Consider the following 18243-nt stretch of genomic DNA (forward strand, 5'->3'; position numbering starts at 1 on the left):
CTCAACAAACACCAAAGAATCATTAAAGCAATGGAGAATTAGGAAGGGAACAGGCTAATGGAACAGAAAGCCCAGAAACAGGTGGCTCAGTGGGTTAAGCGCCTGCCTTCGGCTCAAGTCATGATCCCAGGGTGCTGGGATCCAGCCGCACATCAGGCTCCCTGCTTGGTAGGGAGCCTGCTTCTCCCTCTCCCTCTGCCTGCAGCTTCTCCTGCTTGTGCTCTCTCTCTGTCAAATAAATAAATAAAATCTTTAAAAAAAAAAAAAAAAAAGCCCAGAAACAGCCTTCCTGTCTCCTGATATACAGCAGGTGTGCCATTGCAGATCCCGGGGAGAGGATTGGTGTATCTGATCAACGTTGTTATGACAGTGATTACTTAGATGGAAAAATACACAGTTGCCCCGTAACATACACCATTCACAAAAATCAGTACCTGGGAGGTGTAAATCAGAAGCATGTGAATAGCCCAAAGTATAAAATCTTTCACAGAAGAAAATATAGACGACAATGTCTGTTACCTTAGGCCAGAGAAGGGTTTCTTAAATAAGATACAAAAAGCATAAATCATCTGAGACCAAAAAATCAGATTTTATTAAAATTAAAAACTCTTCTTTGTCAAAAGCCACAAGACACATACTGATAAAAGTTATCTTCAACGTATAACTAGCAAAAATGTTAATATTTAGAATATAAGGGAAGTTCTACAAATCAGTATCTGTAGGTATATACAATTCATTCTTTTTTTTTTTTTAAGATTTTATTTATTCATCTGAGAGAGACAGAAAAAGCATGAGCAGGGGAGGGGCAGAGGGAGAGGGAGAAGCAGGCTCTCCACTGGGCAGGGAGCCCCACGTGGGACTCCATCCCAGGACCCTGAGGTCATGACCTGAGCTGAAGGCAGACACTCAACTGACTGAGCCACCCAGGTGCCCCGGTCTGCCTGATTCTACAGCATGTATTCTTTTCTACTCCAATATGCCATGCTTCTGCCCTTAGCTGAAGATAAAAATTAATAAAACAAGAAAGAGAAAAAGCAATGCAGCTTGTGGAAGACAGTTTATGAAGTGATAATTCTATCCAACCCTCTGGGCACAGAATTTTGTGCTACCTTTCCTCCACCCCATGAACTGGGGCTGGCCTTGAGACTTGCTTCAACCAACAGAATGTGACATTGATGGGGAGACACGAATTCCAGGCTAAGATCGCAAGTGTCCCTGCAGTTTCTGGTTTCGCCTCCAGGACCTCTGCACTCTTCATGTGAAGAAACCACAAGCTAGCTTCCTGAGGATGAGAGGCCTCGGGTGGGGGGTGGGGGGGTTCAATCAACCAAGCACCAGACATGCAAACAAGGCCATCTCGATCCAGCCCCGGTCAAGCCACCAGATGACACAGCCACATGAGTGACTCCAGGCAAGGTCAGCAGAGCAAGCACCCAGCCCAAAAGAATGAGCAAACAGAATGATTGTCTTGAGGTGGTCTGATACTTAGCAGAAGATAACCAATAAATGGGTGAGGGGGGGACTTAGCCATCAAAGAAAGCCAGAGAGGCAGGAACTGACAGCTTCTCAGAAGGCCGCCTAGCCTACGAATCTGCGGAGTTTTCTGGCAACCCCAATGCAGCTCTCCACGCCCTGCACTACAAGACGCTTTCCTCTAACAGGAGATACTGAAGGGATTCTCCTCTTTGTCCGGAGGGGAGCTGTGGCCCTTTCCTCCACAGGGCGTCTGCACAAACATGGCTCTGCTCACCGTCAGAGAGATGGGAAAGCCGCAGACAAGGCCGAGAGGTGGCTGACGAGGTGGTCAGAGCAAGGGAACCGTGGCCTCACCTCCACTCCGTCCCCACCTTTTGCACAATGTCCAGCACAGAGGAGGGGCCCGGCCACCATTTTGGGGGCACAGAGAAATGGGGCCAAATCTGAAGAGACAAAGGATTGATGGGATGGGGGAGAGCCCCAGAGGATGAGGACACACAGAGCAGGGCTGAGGCTGGACAGGACAGGACCTCCCGGCCACATCCACGGGCACCACGAATAACACACATTTTGTAAACAGGCCTGATGATTTCTTCACTGTTCAGACTGGTTTTCTCGTCACAGTAGTGGTCTTGGGACTGAGGAACCATTGTGACTAGCACATCCCACTCACCACTGGCAGGACAGACACATCGACGCCGCCGACATTTAGATTTCTCTTTAATTTACTCGGTGGAGACACATTCCCCCTGACTCCCTCCAATTCCACTCAGGACTTAAAGAAGATAAAACTCTTTCATTCACGAGCTGCCTTAACAATGGTTATTAAATAAGCAGATTCTCTAATTCAAACGTTGCCAAAGAAGAACCAATTAGAACACTGATTCTCTGAAAGCCTTGATTAATGCCTGGGTTTAAATCTCTGTGAGGAAAAAAATGATTTGAGGGCTGGGGTCAGGGGGGCAAGAAAAAGTTAGATATTGCCAATAAAAACATGTAGCTGAAATGAAATTTAGTCACTAGGAAAGGATTTTATTTTGCTTTTCAGTCTTCCTACTGTCCTATTCAGAATTCCATAGAAACACTTCATAATATATATAAGATCAGCACAAACACCCTCTCCACAACAAACCTAAGAAACAAAAATAATTATGAAGAAAAAACAAAGAATCAGGGACAGCTTAATATAGACGATGAAAAAAAACCCTCCAACTTTAACTTAACAAATAACATCTTTCCAGCCAAATTTCACAAAATCTCAGCATCTATTTCTCTATGGAGAGAAATTTTTAAATCCATGAAAACTACAGATATAGGCATTATTGATTCAGTTACTTGGTCATGAAAGTGAAATAATGTAAGGTTTATTCGTGTTCTTTAAAAATATGCCGATGGAGGGGCGCCTGGGTGGCTCAGTAGGATAAAGTCTCTGCCTTTGGCTCAGGTCATGATCTCAGGGTCCTGGGATCGAGCCCCACATTGGCCTCTCTGCTCAGCAGGGAGCCTGCTTCCTCCTCTCTCTCTGCCTGCCTCTCTGCCTACTTGTGATCTCTGTCTGTCAAATAAATAAATATAATCTTTAAAAAAAATAAATAAAAAATAAAAAAAATTTTTTTTAAATAAGCCAATGGAGGCTCTCACATTCTCAAACATTTCTGCCTCCTCACAGGATCTGACAGGTGTCATCAACCCAATGCAGCTGGAAGTGAAGACCAGGGGTTTGGCCCCAGCAAGGCCTCAGGAAGCGGGCCAGGTGCTGTATGACAAAGGCACAGAACCCAGACCGTTTACAAAATGCACCAGGCTCCACATTTTATCAACAGAGGACCACCGGCTCCTGGTATCTATGAGACGTTGAGCTCTGAAGGACGGGGCCATATTTGTTTGTAGGGAGATAAATCTGTGTAGTTTCTTTTTCTCTGCTGCCTCTCCCTTCGGCCTGCTTGTCTTATTTTCAGAATCAGGCTCCAGACAGTCTGCATGGAACAGCAGTCTGGAACAGAATGCTCACTTCACAGGCACTGTAGGTAGGGAAGCGTGCCCAACCATTCCTTCCCTGACCAAGGTGCCTTCGCCTCTCCCCGCTGTCACAGAAGCTTTTCCTGACACTGCTTAATCTACTTCCTGCAGGAGGGAGCTCTGCACTCCAAACAGACTCCGGGGTCCACGTGGCATTGGACACATGTGCCTGAGGTCTATCAAGGCGGGGGCTGACTCTCCAAACCCAACGATGGCCCCAGCTGTCTTGAACTCTACGGGCCAGGGTGGGCTGCAGATGCCTGGCTCTCCCAGGCTCAGTTTCCAGTATGATCATTTCTCAAACAACCACCAACTTCAGTTTGCCGAGCCCCGGCATTTTTATAGGAATAGTGAAGGACAGGAGGGCACCTGCTTCGCCCCAAAGGGCCAGGTGGAATTTTAGGAAAGATGAAGCAGAGCTTCAATCACGATAAAAATGGAATGGACGTGAGCCCTCGGTGGCAGGATTTAAAGTGAACGACACCACAGATATTCCGAAACCCTGGAAAGATACCTTCAGTGCCACCGGCATGGATTCTTACAACTTGCATAAAATGTGGGCTTCTGCATAATGACTGACTGAAATACCTTTGCTTCAGGAGTTAACCTCAGTGATCAATATCTTCTGCCAGCTGGGGCGCCTGGGTGGCTCAGTCATTAAGCTAATAAGCCTCTGCCTTGGGCTCAGGTCATGATCTCAGGGTCCTGGGATCGAGCCCCACATTGGGCTCTCTGCTTGGCAGGAAGCCTGCTTCTCCCTCTCCCACTCCCCCTGCTTGTGTTCTCTCTCTCACGTATCCCTCTCTGTCAAATAAGTAAATAAAAATCTTAAAAAAAAAAAAGTCCTGCCAGAACAGTTTTACTCACGTTTGGGAGAAAGGCCTCAAACTTAGCATTTATTTGTTCTTTGCTCTTCCCTTGACTCAAAAGAGGGGGGAGGGAGAGGGAGATGCCAGAAAAGGGCATTTGTATTTGAATTCCCTCAATAAATGTTTTATGAAACTTTAAAAAAATGACTTTAGATCTGTATTTGCTTTCCTGTATCGATGTTCGCTGTGAATAGTTCCCTAACTGGGTGAGGCAGGTTTACCTTCTGATAAATCCGGCCAGTGGCTCTCAAATGGGGGATTTTGCTGCTCAGGGGACATCTGGCAACATATAGACATTCTGACTGGCCCCACTTGGGGGTAGGGGCTACTCACTAACTTAAGTGGTCTGTGGTAATGCTGGTACACATCAATGCCCAGGGCGCCCCCCCCACCACAACAAAGAATTATCTGGCCCCCAACATTAGCAGCCCTAGATGAGCTCAGTATTGAAAATAAACCACACAGGAACATTCAAGAGGCTTTCTGGAAACCTCGCACAAACAGTTTTGCAACTTCCTCCTCTTTGCTCCAAGGATCTTTCCATAACAACAGTCACTCAAGGGACTTTTTGTCTAGACATCCTTCCTCCATTTTCTTACCAGTATGCCAGTATACAAATATCAAAAAAAAAAAAAAAAAAAAAAGGATCAAAGTAGCTCAAGAAAGATTTCAAAAAGGACCCATGGACGGTCAGTGACTGACAGGAGGAAACTGAGTCTTAGAACACTCAGGTCGAGGTCTGTGGTTTTCTCAGCCAACACAGCAATCCGTGCAACCACGCTTCCCTGCAATACAGGGAGAGGAGGCTGGAGATGTAATCCACATCGCCTAAGAGATCTGCACTACAGAAATCTCAGGGGTGCCTGGCTGGCTCAGTGGATGGAGCATGAGACTCTTGATCTCCAGGTCCTGAGCTCGAGCCCCGCGTGGGGTATAGAGTTTACTTAAATAAATAATCTTAAAAAAAAAAAAAAATATCTCAGACCACAGCGTGGTATCAAGAAATAACACTACAGATGATTTGCATGGGATTATAACATTCCATCAGACACCAAAAAGGCGACCACCAACCAAAGGAGAGTTGCTGACCCACGGTCGTGGATCCCAGTTCTGGCTGCACGTTAGAATCCGAGTTCTTTTTTTTTTTTTTTTTTTTAATATTTTTTTATTTATTTGACAGAGAGAAATCACAACTAGGTAGAGAGGCAGACAGAGAGAGAGGAGGAAGCGGCTCCCTGCAGAGCAGAGAGCCTGATGCAGGACTCGATCCCAGGACTCTGGGATCATGACCTGAGCCGAAGGCAGAGGCTTTAACCCACTGAGTCACCCAGGCACCCCTAGAATCTGAGTTCTAAGCAACCCCACAACAAATGCACCCCCAGGCCTCAGTGCAGGCCACGTGAATCACATCTCTGAAAAGGGGCCCAGATGTCTCTCATCCCCGGCCCCCCCAGGAGAGGAAAATACTTAAGGAAGGTATTCATAAATGTAGTCATCAGGTAATTCACCCGCTGCAGACTGAGGTGGGCGAGGCAGAGACCGGTGAGACCCGACGTGAGCAGCCTCTGGTTAGAAGCCAGGAAATCTTCACGTCCCCCTAAGGGATTGTGCTTCGAATGTGTAACATTTATCGCGCACTTCCTAAGACCTAAACACTTGACTTTTATAACTCAATTCATCCTCACAACAATTTAGCGAGATAGGACTGTGGCAAGATCCCCATTTGATGCATGAGGACACCGGGGCTTGGAGAGATGAAACTGATAAACACTAGAAAAAAGAGAAAACAGGACTCGGTGCCGAGAAACCTGGTCCCAGAGCCCATTCCTAGCCACAAGGGTGTGATGCTTTCAGAGAGGAAATAAACCTTTCCATGAGAAAAAGGGGCTCAGAATTAACCCAGCCCTGAAAGTTCCTTCCCTGTTGCAGTCAGGATTCTGAGGGCAAGACTGGACCAAGTCTGCCTCCTCGGGCTTGAAGGACAGAGTGAGCAGCCGGGCCAGACTTTCGTGAATGGGCACCTGCCAGGGCTCCCGAGGACCCCCGGGACCCTGAGACAGTGCCAGGCCCTCCATCAAGGCTGCCAATCACGCACTGTGACCACCGTTAAGATGGTCCCTGCATCAGGCCTCAAACTGGCCACTCAGGATGTTTATTTTTAGCTTCTTCTAAATTTAGACTAAGGCTATAGTGCAGCCTCCCCATTGTACCATTTTGCTAGTGGTTTTCTTTGCTATTTTAACCGCAGCTGTTGGCAGATGCTGCTTTATTTCAGCCTCATGATGGAGCCATCTTTCAGGTGATTTTATCCTGCTTACTTGCCTCTTTTATTTTTCACGGTTAAACGGGAACTAGGAAGCAGTAGCCACCAGAAGGCAGAGAGGCTGAGACTCAGGCTTCCCCTCCACCCACCCTAGCTGGGCTGCGACCGCCCAGAGCATTTGAGAATTCTTCTGGAACTTATGAATGCTGAAGACAACTTAGAGACCTGACAGGAAAACTAAACACGATGACCTGACTTTCTTGCTTTTGTCTTGAGCCAGGCTGGTGATCTGACTTGGACTCAGAAGACTTTGTTCTGAAGGATTTGGGATCATTGCAAAATACTAAAAGGTGAACCAATTAAAAAACAGAACATTCGCTAACATTTAAGTCTGAGAACACAGTCACGGCCCAGTCACCATAATGACTTTCAGCATCTCACTCACGAATGTCAGACCCAACGTATCGTTCGACCAGAAAAAAGCAAAGGAATCAATGAATCTTCTAAGAATGATTCCAAACTGGAAATTTTAACGTGTTCTGAACACCAGTAGGTTCAGTGGACTTAGCACTCGGCCTTCAAAGGTGACTGGCCTAAAGGAGGTCATACACAGTATGTAAAGGTCAGTAGTTAAGTTTAAAACACCATATAAAAGATGGGACACCTATGATATATGTATACTCTATATTCTGTACTCGAGTATTTCTAAAATGCTTGTATGCAAATACATTTTAAGTAAAACGTTTTTTTAAAGATTTTGCTTATTTATTTATTTATTTGACACACACACAGAGAGAGAGAGAGAGAGATCACAAGTAGGCAGAGAAGCAGGCGGAGAGGGAAAGGGAAGCAGGCTCCCTGCTGAGTGGAGAGCATGATGCGGGGCTTGATCCCAGGACCCTGAGATCATGACCTGAGCCAAAGGCAGATGCTCAAATGACTGAGCCACCCAGACGCCCCTATGTAAAACAATTTTAATAAAAATTTGCAAAATGCACACAGACACATACATACACAATTTTTTTTAAAGAAGAAATGCTCCTAAAATAGTGATGACCTTTAAAGGGGCCAATTGTGAGCAATTCCAGTCACACTCTCTCAGGGAAACTATCTATAAAGGGCCAGATGGTGAATATTTTCAGCTTTTCAGACCACGAGTCCCTGTCACTACTACTCAACTCTGCCTTTGCAGTGAGAAAGTAGCCAGAGACAAGACATAAATGACGGGCATGACTGTGTCCCAATAAAACTTTATTTACAAAAACAGGCTGTGGGTTGCATTTGACTGATGGGTTGTAGTCTGCCAACCCCTGCTTTACATCCATAATCCACAGGAAGGGCTCAGACAGAAAAAAATTTTTTCAAAAAAAGTTGTGCACACACTGTCTTTCATAGTATGTACATCCAGATCTTATAAAAATCCTTTAAGTAACTCAACCTAACACAACATACCTCATTCAAAGTCTTATAGAAACCTCTCTCCGCGATTGGAGTTTTATGGGATCAATGCTGCCATCTCGTGGTCACACAAAAGAACAGCCTTCGTGATCTCCATTCCGCATTAAGCTTATGTGGAAGTATGGTTCTAAAAATCTGAGGGGGGTCAGGGCGCCTGGGTGGCTCAGTCTTTAAGCATCTGCCTTGGGCTCAGATCATGATCCCAGTGTCCGGGGATCGTCCGGGGATGGTCAGGGGATCAAACCCCACATCCGGCTCCCTGCTTGGTGGGAAGCCTGCTTCTCCCTCTCCCAGTCCCCCTGCTTGTGTTCTCTCTCTCTCTGTGTCTCTCTCTCTCTGTCAAATAAATAAGTAAAATCTTAAAAAAAAAAAACACAAAAAAACACATGACGGGGATGTGGGTACTGAAATGACATAATGACTCAAGGAAGTCAACAGAAACAGGTGCATCAATTTTCTGAAGCCTCAACTTGCCAAATTCTTGCGACAGCCACTGAGCAAAAGAAAACTCTCACAAGGGTTCTGCCAGCGATTTACTCTCATGGAGCCAAACCTCAGAAGGGAATCTGGAAAACAATGGGCAGGGCGAGAATAATCCAAGTACCTACCCCCAGATTTTGAAACTGAAAACTTTTTTTTTTAATTTAACTCAAGTTTTAGAAAGAAAATAAGTCCAAAACCCTAACTCACTAAAATCAACCCCAATTCTACAATCAGGTCACAGGGAAGGAAGGAGTGACATAATGCTGTTGACCGCTGCGCGCACTCACTGACTCTCAACCAACGAGGACAGGGCACCTGTGGGAGCACAGGAAGAAGATGCAAGCTCGCCCCGGGAAACAAATTCAGGACAAGGGAGAGACAAGCCAGTAAGAGTATCACATGATTAGGGCCCACGTGAAAGATGTCTTTGGGGGGTCCTAGGGACCCAGAGGAGAGAGCTAGCTCTGGTAGGTCCCACTACTAGGAAGGCTTCAAGGGGCAGGTAGCATTCTGGTTGCTTCTTTTAGGAGGAGCGCAAGGTTACAAAGGGATGGGGAGAAAAGCTGCGAGCAGAGAGAGTAACAATGGGGCAGGGATGGTTCTGCATCTGGACTCACATGCAACATCGGGGGACCCCAAGAGAAGCCGACCTTAGGAGCTCTGATGCATGTCCACTTTGGGCAACTTACGGCCTCTCTCACGCAGAAGGGAAGTGGTTTGGGGGATGGTGGTGGTTTGGGGTGGTTTGGGGGACAGTGATGTGGATGGCAGAGCTAGGCCCCAGAGCGCCAGTGACTCCTGGCCCTTCTCTCCCTCTGTCATCTCCATCCACAGCCAAGAGACGGTGGTCTCTACCCATTTGATTTTCTCCAAAATGACAAACACCAGTGGTACGCTAAAGCTGTCCGTGTAGGACAGGCTGACTGGGGACCAGACACATATTTCACGAGAACACGAATCTCCTGAACCTTGGAAATTAACAGGAAGCACGCCTTCGGGAAGCAGCTCATCTCACTCACACATCTTGGGCCTGCTGGCCCCAGTCCGGTGGAACAGTCACACTCACACACACCCCGCACGGTCCACGTCGCAGCCATACCTGGGTTGCTGCTGAGGAAGGCCAGGGGGCTCTCGCTGGGGTCCACGGGGCTGTCGGCTCGGTGGGGCGGGCAGTCCAGCAGCTGCACGCCTCCCTCGGGCTCAGGGCAGGTCCTCACCAGGAGGCCCAAGGACGGCTGTGCGAGGAAATCTTTGAGCACAGAGGAGTTCAGGGTGCCTGCAGCACGATTATTGATCTCGAGAATCTCATCTCCCGCTTTCAGGCCTGCCAACGCGAGACGGAAAATGTTTCATTTCACACGCACATTAAAGCAGCAGCCGTGGCGGGGACGAGTCAGATCGCGACAGCACAGAAGCTCACATGTCACGGGCCCCCCGGCCCCGGAGCTGGTGTCCATGGAGGGGCTTGTCCTCCATAGCCAGCATGAGGAGATCACAAGGGCCTTGGTTCCGGAAGGTTCTGGACTCGGATGTGACAGCACGCCTACCTGTCCTGAACACACCGACCAAACCCACTCACTCCTTCCCAAATCTCTGTGCTTCGGGCATCGGCCAATTCCTCCCCACCTGGCCACTGTCCTCGGTTTTGGGGGAGGAAAGCAGAAATGCTCTGATTACTGCAATCAGTAAGTTTTGCACGCGCGCGTGCTACAGCGCACACATGTGGCACAGCCCACTAACATCTCCTGATCACCGCCATGGAATGAGCTTGGGAACCAGCATGCGGGGAGTCGCTTCTGGCCATGACCACAGAAAATGGCTTGATCCCCAACACCATCTATGAACCAAATAGGATCATTTTGTGCCCTCCTCCCTTCGCTGAACTCCATCAGGACCTCGGAGTGCGTATCTCTCAGAAGGTCCCCGAAGGTTCTGCTGCTTTTGCAAAGCATGCTGGGAGAGCTGCCGAAGTTGGGGACCCAAAGGAGCAGCCGTGAAGTAGCCCAACCCAAAAGAACAAGAGGTTGTGACGGACCCTCCCTGGGGGATTTCAACCTGATGGTGAAAGAACATGTCAGCAGTTTGAGAAAGGGAGAGGTCAGAGCACAAGGTGATGTTAGAAGTTAGAAGGTGATGGGCATCCAACGTGGTGTATAAAGAATGAGGTAGGGGCACCTGGGTGGCTCAGTGGGTTAAGCCTCTGCCTTTGGCTCGGGTCATGGTCTTGGGGTCCTGGGATTGAGCCCCACATGGGGCTCCCTACTCAGCAGGGAGTCTGCTTCCCCTCTCTCTCTGCCTGCCTCTCTGCCTGCTTGTGATCTCTCTCTCTCTGTCAAATAAATTTAAAAAAAAATTAAAAAAAAAAAACAGAGATCAGATGCTAAAGAAGGAGAATGTTTCATAATTACCCAGAGGGCTGCACATAGAGGCTAGACTTAACGTTAAAAACAACAACAACAACAACAACAAAAACAACAAAACCCCTATTCCCTAAATATCTTTCTTGACACTGCTCTCTACGAGCGGGTATTAGGATGGTGTTCGTGACCCAGGTGGCCAAATGGCCATCACTCTTCAATCTACAGAGAACAGGGCGACATGGGGCGGTGGGCTGGAGCCCACGGCCATTTGTTTTTCTCTAACACCAGGGTTCCTGGATTCAGAGAACTAAAACAGGAAGTGACTGTCGCCGAGGAGGCACATTTCCCCACCCCCACACCGACGCCAACGGGCACACTCTCCACGCTGCTGCGAGAGATAACAATCAGCCTTCGGGTTTGAAGGAGAAGGAGCCCTACCCACCTCTACTCTTAGCTGAGCTACAGCTCAAGCCCCGGCCTGCAGACCCTGACATCATGTCAGACCCTGGCCTCCAGGCTGCCTTTGGCCTTGAGAAGTACGGAAGGAAAATCCTCCTCCATGAGAACAGTGGATAAATGACTTTGACTTTATTTGCCCTTTGTCACACTGCTGCCATCCCTGGCTTACAGCACAGGGCGAGGTAACCTGCACGGGTAGAAGGAAAACAGCCCATGCCTTGATTCTGAACCTCAGGCCTCCTGAACTAGAAAAGCATACATTTCTGTTGTTTCTGATCACTCGGTTTGTGATCATTTGTTACTGTAGCCCAAGGAAACTAACACAGGAAACAAAAAATCTAGGCTGAAAAGATTCTCTCTGAGCACAAAGAGGAAAGAGAGTTGGGGTTTCACAAGTAACCCGGACTCCAGTGAGCCCTTGTAGGGCTGCAGGCAGGGTGGGGCAGAGGAGAGCTTTCTCCGCGGGGCAAAAAGATGGGATCCCAAATCCCTAGGTTCCCAACTTCTGCCGAGATTTTTCCATGAATGGGAGCAAGACAACATCCACTCTGAAGGAGATCTGCAGGCTCAGGACTGAGCCAATGGCAGTGGGGGGGCCAGCACAGGAGGGTGTTCCCAAATGCTCTGCTTTGGGAAAACCCCCTAGGACTTCCATACCATCCTGCCTGGTAGAGAAAGACAATCATGTCAGACTAGAATGGAATTTCCCACTTGCCCCAAGGACATGGGCTCAGAATCAGATTTAAAATCCAAGAACGGGACATTTCTTACCCACCTGAGTTTAGAGAATAAAATCCGTATTTTATTTTCAATGACACAGGGTTCGAATAATCTGTACCACCAGAGACACCCCAAGGGGATTTTAGGAGAGGTGGACAGACAAACAGACAAGACAGCCAATGACTTACCCTTCTTGGAAGCTAAACCGGTTTCCTTTACACTATTCACGTACAGCCTTCGAACACCATCTTCTTCCACAGAGGAAAGTGAAAACCCTAGAAAACACAGAAGCCAGAATGGTAGGGCTCACACCTTCTGAATGTTTACCCAACAGCAGGAAGTACCCGCTGTGAACGACGTATGTTGAATATTTTTGGTTACAGTTTGGAGCAATTGTTTTTCCTTGTTCGTATTATTTTGCAAAGCAGAAAATGTATTTTTAGAGAACTCTAAAAAGAAGTCACTACTTGCAAAAATGAGTCTTACCAGGTACGTCTATCCTTATACCACCTACCTATCAACTTAAGTGGAAGACAATTTTACTTTCCTTTACCTTGCTCGCTAGTAAATGCCAGTGTTTGTTCTTCCTTGCCTCCCCCCAGCACAAACAGAATGATGAGCTTATCTCACCTGGGTCCTCTTGACTCTTCTTAGCCAATCCTTGTCCTACGAGACATTACACCTGACAACAACGGTATGTGTTCCGCCATACGTATTGTTGTCCTGACAACTAGTTTGATTTAATAAAATTCTGCAAACAGGATTAAGTAGCAACTCACTTGACAAATCTTATTGTATACTGAAATGGATTGATTTCACATTCTATAATGTAGGATCTTAACATTACCTTATTCACCTGTCCAGTCTTTCCGAGCCCAGAGCCTATGAGCTCATTACTCCTGGGGTTGTTACATTCTGAGAAAGAGGGGATCTGGGGTGCACCCGATCCTGGGGCTCCTGGATCAGCTCTGTGACCCAAAGCCCTGGTCACCTCTGTTTTTAGAAGAGTCTCACTGCGACTCTTTTCTGATCGGGGTGCCTGGCCAGCTCAGTCAGTGAAGCAGCTGACTCCTGACCCCAGTGTTGAGTTTGGGAGGCACGTTGTGTGCAGAGTTACTTACACACACACACACACACACACACACACACACACACACACACACAAAAGACCCTCTTTCTGCTTCAAGGTCCCAACCAGTACCACTTCCCCTCAAGTAAAACATGGACGAACACCCCTAAAACAGCAACGGGAACAAACGCAGCTGTAAAGATCTGACATCATTCAGGTCTGGGTGAAAAATAATCCCATTATATAGGTCCTTACCTTGAGGCTGAAAAACACACATTGATTTTAAAGAACATATAAGCAAAGAATAACAACACAGAAGAACTAATTACAGGACAGGGACCCAGGGAGTCATCAAGACTTTTCAGGCCATGTCATAAAAACTATGTGTTTTTCTGTTTCATTCACAGGACCAGGAAACAGATACCCACACACGGGCAAAACTACCAACTGTCCTCGCCCACTCCAGTACCATAACTCCCTCAGATGGGGACAACACAGGCAACGCCCCGAGGACTTTCCACTCCTATTTTGAATTCCATTCTTACAGCCACTTGCAACTTTCCGATTACGGTTCAAGAAGTCTCACTCAAGTAAAAACAATTTTATATATGAGCTACTGACGTGGACATGAGCCTTAAAACAGGTTTTCTATCTGCGTTTCAGTAGAGAATGTTTTTCCCCGTATCCGTTAGAATAGATGCAGAACTGTGGGCTAGGTCAAGAGAAAGAATGGATAAGATTCATTAAATACAGGAATCTCCTTTCTGAAATGCTGTGACTCTGTAAAGTTCTGAGGCCAAATTTCTTTTTCTATTAAAACTAAAGCGATGGGGCGCCTGGGTGGCTCAGTGGGTTAAACCTCTGCCTTCAGTTTAGGTTGTGATCTCAGGATCCTGGGATCGAGCCCTGCATTGGGCTCTCTGCTCAGCGGGGAGCCTGCTTCCCCCACCCCCCCCCTTCTGCCTACCTCTCTGCCTACTTGTGATCTCTCTCTCTGTCAAATAGATTTAAAAAACAAACAAACAAAAACTAAAGTGAGCAGCAAATGCCAAGGTGCTAGGGGAGAAGCCGCCTGAATGGAAGTTACCAGAACAGAGGACGACAGTGGTGAACAGGCTCCAAGCCTACTTAAGCCAAAGTCAGTGGAGAAGGCTGAGCAGTTCCTCTGCCCCATTCCCTCTTCTCTTGGTCTTCTTTTTTAATAACCAAGAGAGAATAACAAGGACTACAGCTGACCATGAAGTAGGCACTGGGCAAATACAGCTCTGCAAAAGAGATCGGACCCCTCAAGTTGGTGGGAATCTCTGTGATAGGATTGCTGAAGAACGCTTTAGCAACTTTTTCTGGAAGATCAGGCAAATGGAAGCCAACATGCACAAAGTTAGTAGCAGTTGAGCTCTGCGCTGGAATTCCTACCGAAAGACACCCGTTTAGTTGTTAAGCAAACAGCAGCCCCTCTCAGCATTCCAAAAGGCTGCTCTCCCCTCACTCGGCTGCACAGCAGACACTACCTGGGGCTCTCAGAGTCCCCAAGAGACTGTGCAGGAGGGATTTATACCCATCTTCGACACTGACAGATACAAAGAAAATAGGGTACATCCTACAGCTGGGTTATTTTGAGGTCACTAAAGAACACTGATTTTAACAATTAATCAGCAAAGTCAAGATTTTTTTTTTCTTTTAAATAGGATAGTAGCCATCTAATTCCCAGCCGATGAATGTAATGCAGCCCCAAATGATTGCCGACAGGAGGCAGAGGGAGTCATGGAATATAAGCCCAACGTACTCGCCCCTTCGGAAGGCTCTCAGTTACAAAGACCAGGAGGCACCCCGGGGGCCAGAACTGCTCTCGAGAATGAAGGAAGTGATTAAAACTAAGAAAAGAAACCAAGGTGACAAAGTCCTGTGAGAACCAACCAGACAGTTCCTCATACTAAAATCTATAGCCAAAGAAAAATCATGACAACATCAGAAACAGCAGGGAAGTACCCAAAATCAGATTCCAGGGTACAGTGAAATTCAGAGAATGGGCCAAGTGAAGGCACCTCTAACAGAAACAGTTCACACGACCGGAAACACAAAAGCGGCAGTCACCGGAGAAAAAAGAACGAATGTTCCTTAAATGATGCGTCCTTCTGCTTCATGTTTCATCTCGTAACTATCTGAACTGATTTCAACAAGGTTTGCAAATACTGTGCAGCCCGAGGTGGTGGGAAGAGCAACCGGGAGATATTAAGGAAGCGTCGTATCTTCCCACTGGTTCCATCAGTTGGATTATTAAGTGTTATTTCCCTCCCTGAAGTGCTCTAAGACAGAGGGGAGCATGTGGCTTGTAGCTAGCTTTTCATACGCTGGCACGCGCTAGTCTCTTTCACATATACCAAGCTCGGGACACAGCAGGAAGGCACCCTTCCTGGGTGCTGGTGTTTGATACGGACACGCTGAATTCAGAGACTCACTGGTGGTTCTGAGGTCAGAGGCAACCAGGCCTCTCGGGATTGGGGGACTGTTTAACTTCTCAATCAATACGCTGTTGGAAGACCTTATGCCAACGTGAACTCAGAGTAGCCCCTGTAGCAGGTTCTAGAAAGTGCAATCCAGGATCCTAGAGCAGCTGGCTGCTGACAGTCATGTAAGGACAGAAACTGAGACTAAGCATTGAGAACCCCGCTGTGTGACCTTGGCACACCTCCACGTGTGAGCTCTCGTAGTTTACGAAAGCAGCGGTGGTCCACAGGGGACAGGAAAACAAAACGAAAACCCTGCTTCCGAAGGCATCAGACGGTCTGAGAAGCGCGGCTGACAAGATGTTGTGAGCAGATGTCTGATGCGCCGTAACACCTTCAGCGTGGAAATGCAAGTGGGTTCAGCCATGTCAACAACAACAAAAAAAATATATATATATATAACAAGTACAGCAGTTTTATGCCCCGTTTCCGAGTCCAAGTACCAGTCAACCTTAGAGTTCCACTTCAGGAGCTTGAAATCCAGCCCTCTCCTGCTTCTCGCTGCTTAAAGAGAAAAAAGAGCGTGCAGTGCATCTTCCTTTGGAGAACCCAGATGCTTCTTTATAGCACCGCTCCCAGTAACCGCTTTAATGACCAAGGTCACGCTTCTGAGGCATTATAAGCCCTTCACAGACATTTATCCTCTGCCATTGGAAACATCCTCCGGGTTTATGACATCTTTAGTTTTAGGTAAACAGCAGGAAGGTGTCATGCCAGTGACCAGGGTTCAAAATTAGGTTCTCTTCGTTAAGCCAGGTGGCCTCGGGAGCGTTCGGAGATGAGGACCGGGCACCTGCGGGAGTGGGTGCGGAAGGACCGCGCTGTCCCGCTGCGCAGGAAAGGACCTGAAGATGCTCAGATGCTAAAAAGCCGAAAAACTGAACTCAGGGAGAAACCGTAAATGAGCATACAGGGTAGGCTCCTGTCTTTCCCTCCAGCTTTCCAGGTTTTCCTCCTCCCTGCACAGAGCAGGGCGACGCATCCCTGCCCCCTGGAGGAAGCTGGGGGTGCACGGGCGCCTGGCTTACCACCTCCTCTCTTCCCCCCTGCCAAGATGACCACACAGAGCATCCCAGCCAACCCACGACAGATGCGTGGTGAAGTTAGGAAGCCATTTCCCTCTCGGGAGCTACCTCACAGGCAAGCCCGCCGCTCCTGACTAACGTGGCGGGATGGATGTCCCCACGTCTTTTACTGAAGCACCAGCTCCACTGCTGGTCCGATCACACGGCGCGACGCTAAGCAGTCGGAAACATATGGAAGGGATGATCTAGTCAACCGCGCCAGGAGATGGGCGACAGCGTGGGGAAGCGTTATCATGGCAACCCTGAGCGCTAGTCTTTGAGAGGCCTACTCACACGTCTGGCCCCTGGCTGGCATCCGGGGACTTGGATTTGGGGTGGGTTCCCATCGCCCTCACCATGAGGCTCCCTGGGACTCGAATGTGTGCAAATAATAGGGTTTACGCCCAACACCTGCTTTCCGCCTGGGAGTCCGAGCCTCTGCTACACGCTAGGCAGAGGGTGTCTATGTGGCTGACGGGGCACTGAGTCTCCAACGAGCTTCCCCACTGGACCACGGCTCCCAGGCACTGTCCGCTTGTTGCTGGGGACATTAAGGACACTCTGTGTGACTGGGGGAGGACTCTTGGAAGCTTGTTACCAGGTTTCCTCCAACTCCACTGTGTGCCTTTCCCCTTTATTGATGTTGCTTTGTTCAGTTTCCCTGTAATAAGTCATGGTCATGAGTAGGACTATATGCTGAGTCCTCTGGGTCGTGTTAGTGAATCAGCAACTCTAGGGGGGGTCTTGGGGGCCCCCCATACAACCCCAAAATGAGTTCCTTTCACATGATTTGTGGGAGAAGGGAAAATAATGAGTATATCTGAGGGAGAGAGGTGTGAAAAGATCACTTCTCCATTACTAAGCGTATACCACAAGATAAAGTAATCTGTTCCCGATACAGGCATTTCCTTTGTGTGACAGTTGAATCCTGCTGATTAAGGTTATGAAATTTACGCTGAAGTCTTCCCCGTACCCACAGTAAATATCTCTTTTTTCCTGACATTGGCCACTCTGCAGAGCACAGAAGCCAGATGCGCTATCTGTTCTAAACAGGCCCCAAAGGCACTTTACTGAATTGTAAACAAGTGCATGTTTACCCAGGAATTGCTTTAACTTGAAAAACACCAAAGATCAAAGAAAAATAAACGTACCATAATTATCACCGGCCGTATCTGACTTCTCAATCTGGATGTTCCGAGTGACTTTTGGGCAAATTTCAATTTCTTTGTACAGCTGAAAAGTCGACAAAGAGGAGTCTGATGAGGATTTCATTATAAATAACTTACTAGGAATAGACATCATTTTGTAGATCTATTTTCTCGCAATTGATACTTGGAAGTAAAGTCTCATCACATCCCAGTCTCTTTATCGAACTGAACTCATTAAGAACCACAGCAGAAATGTCAAACTCATATTCCCCAGCTTGGCTACGGTTCCAGTTTATAAATAAGCCCTCAACATCACTTTGTGTGTCTTCTCCTACCTGGTATCTCTCA

General features: G+C 47.6%; 1 protein-coding gene across 5 annotated transcripts in view; it reads right to left on the minus strand.

Moving 5' to 3' along the window:
- TIAM1 (TIAM Rac1 associated GEF 1) overlaps positions 1-18243 on the minus strand; it is a 380123-nt gene that overhangs the window by 48258 nt on the left and 313622 nt on the right. For all 5 annotated transcript variants that reach the window (XM_046002793.1, XM_046002792.1, XM_046002795.1 and 2 more), the window contains 3 exons: positions 17899-17980; positions 12296-12382; positions 9668-9892 (listed from right to left, as the gene is read on the minus strand). In XM_046002793.1, coding sequence (XP_045858749.1) covers positions 9668-9892; positions 12296-12382; positions 17899-17980 — 394 coding nt within the window. The remainder of the gene's footprint in view (positions 1-9667; positions 9893-12295; positions 12383-17898; positions 17981-18243) is intronic.

The sequence above is a fragment of the Meles meles genome, chromosome 4 (genome assembly GCF_922984935.1).
Source record: "Meles meles chromosome 4, mMelMel3.1 paternal haplotype, whole genome shotgun sequence".
NCBI classification, from domain to species: domain Eukaryota; kingdom Metazoa; phylum Chordata; class Mammalia; order Carnivora; family Mustelidae; genus Meles; species Meles meles.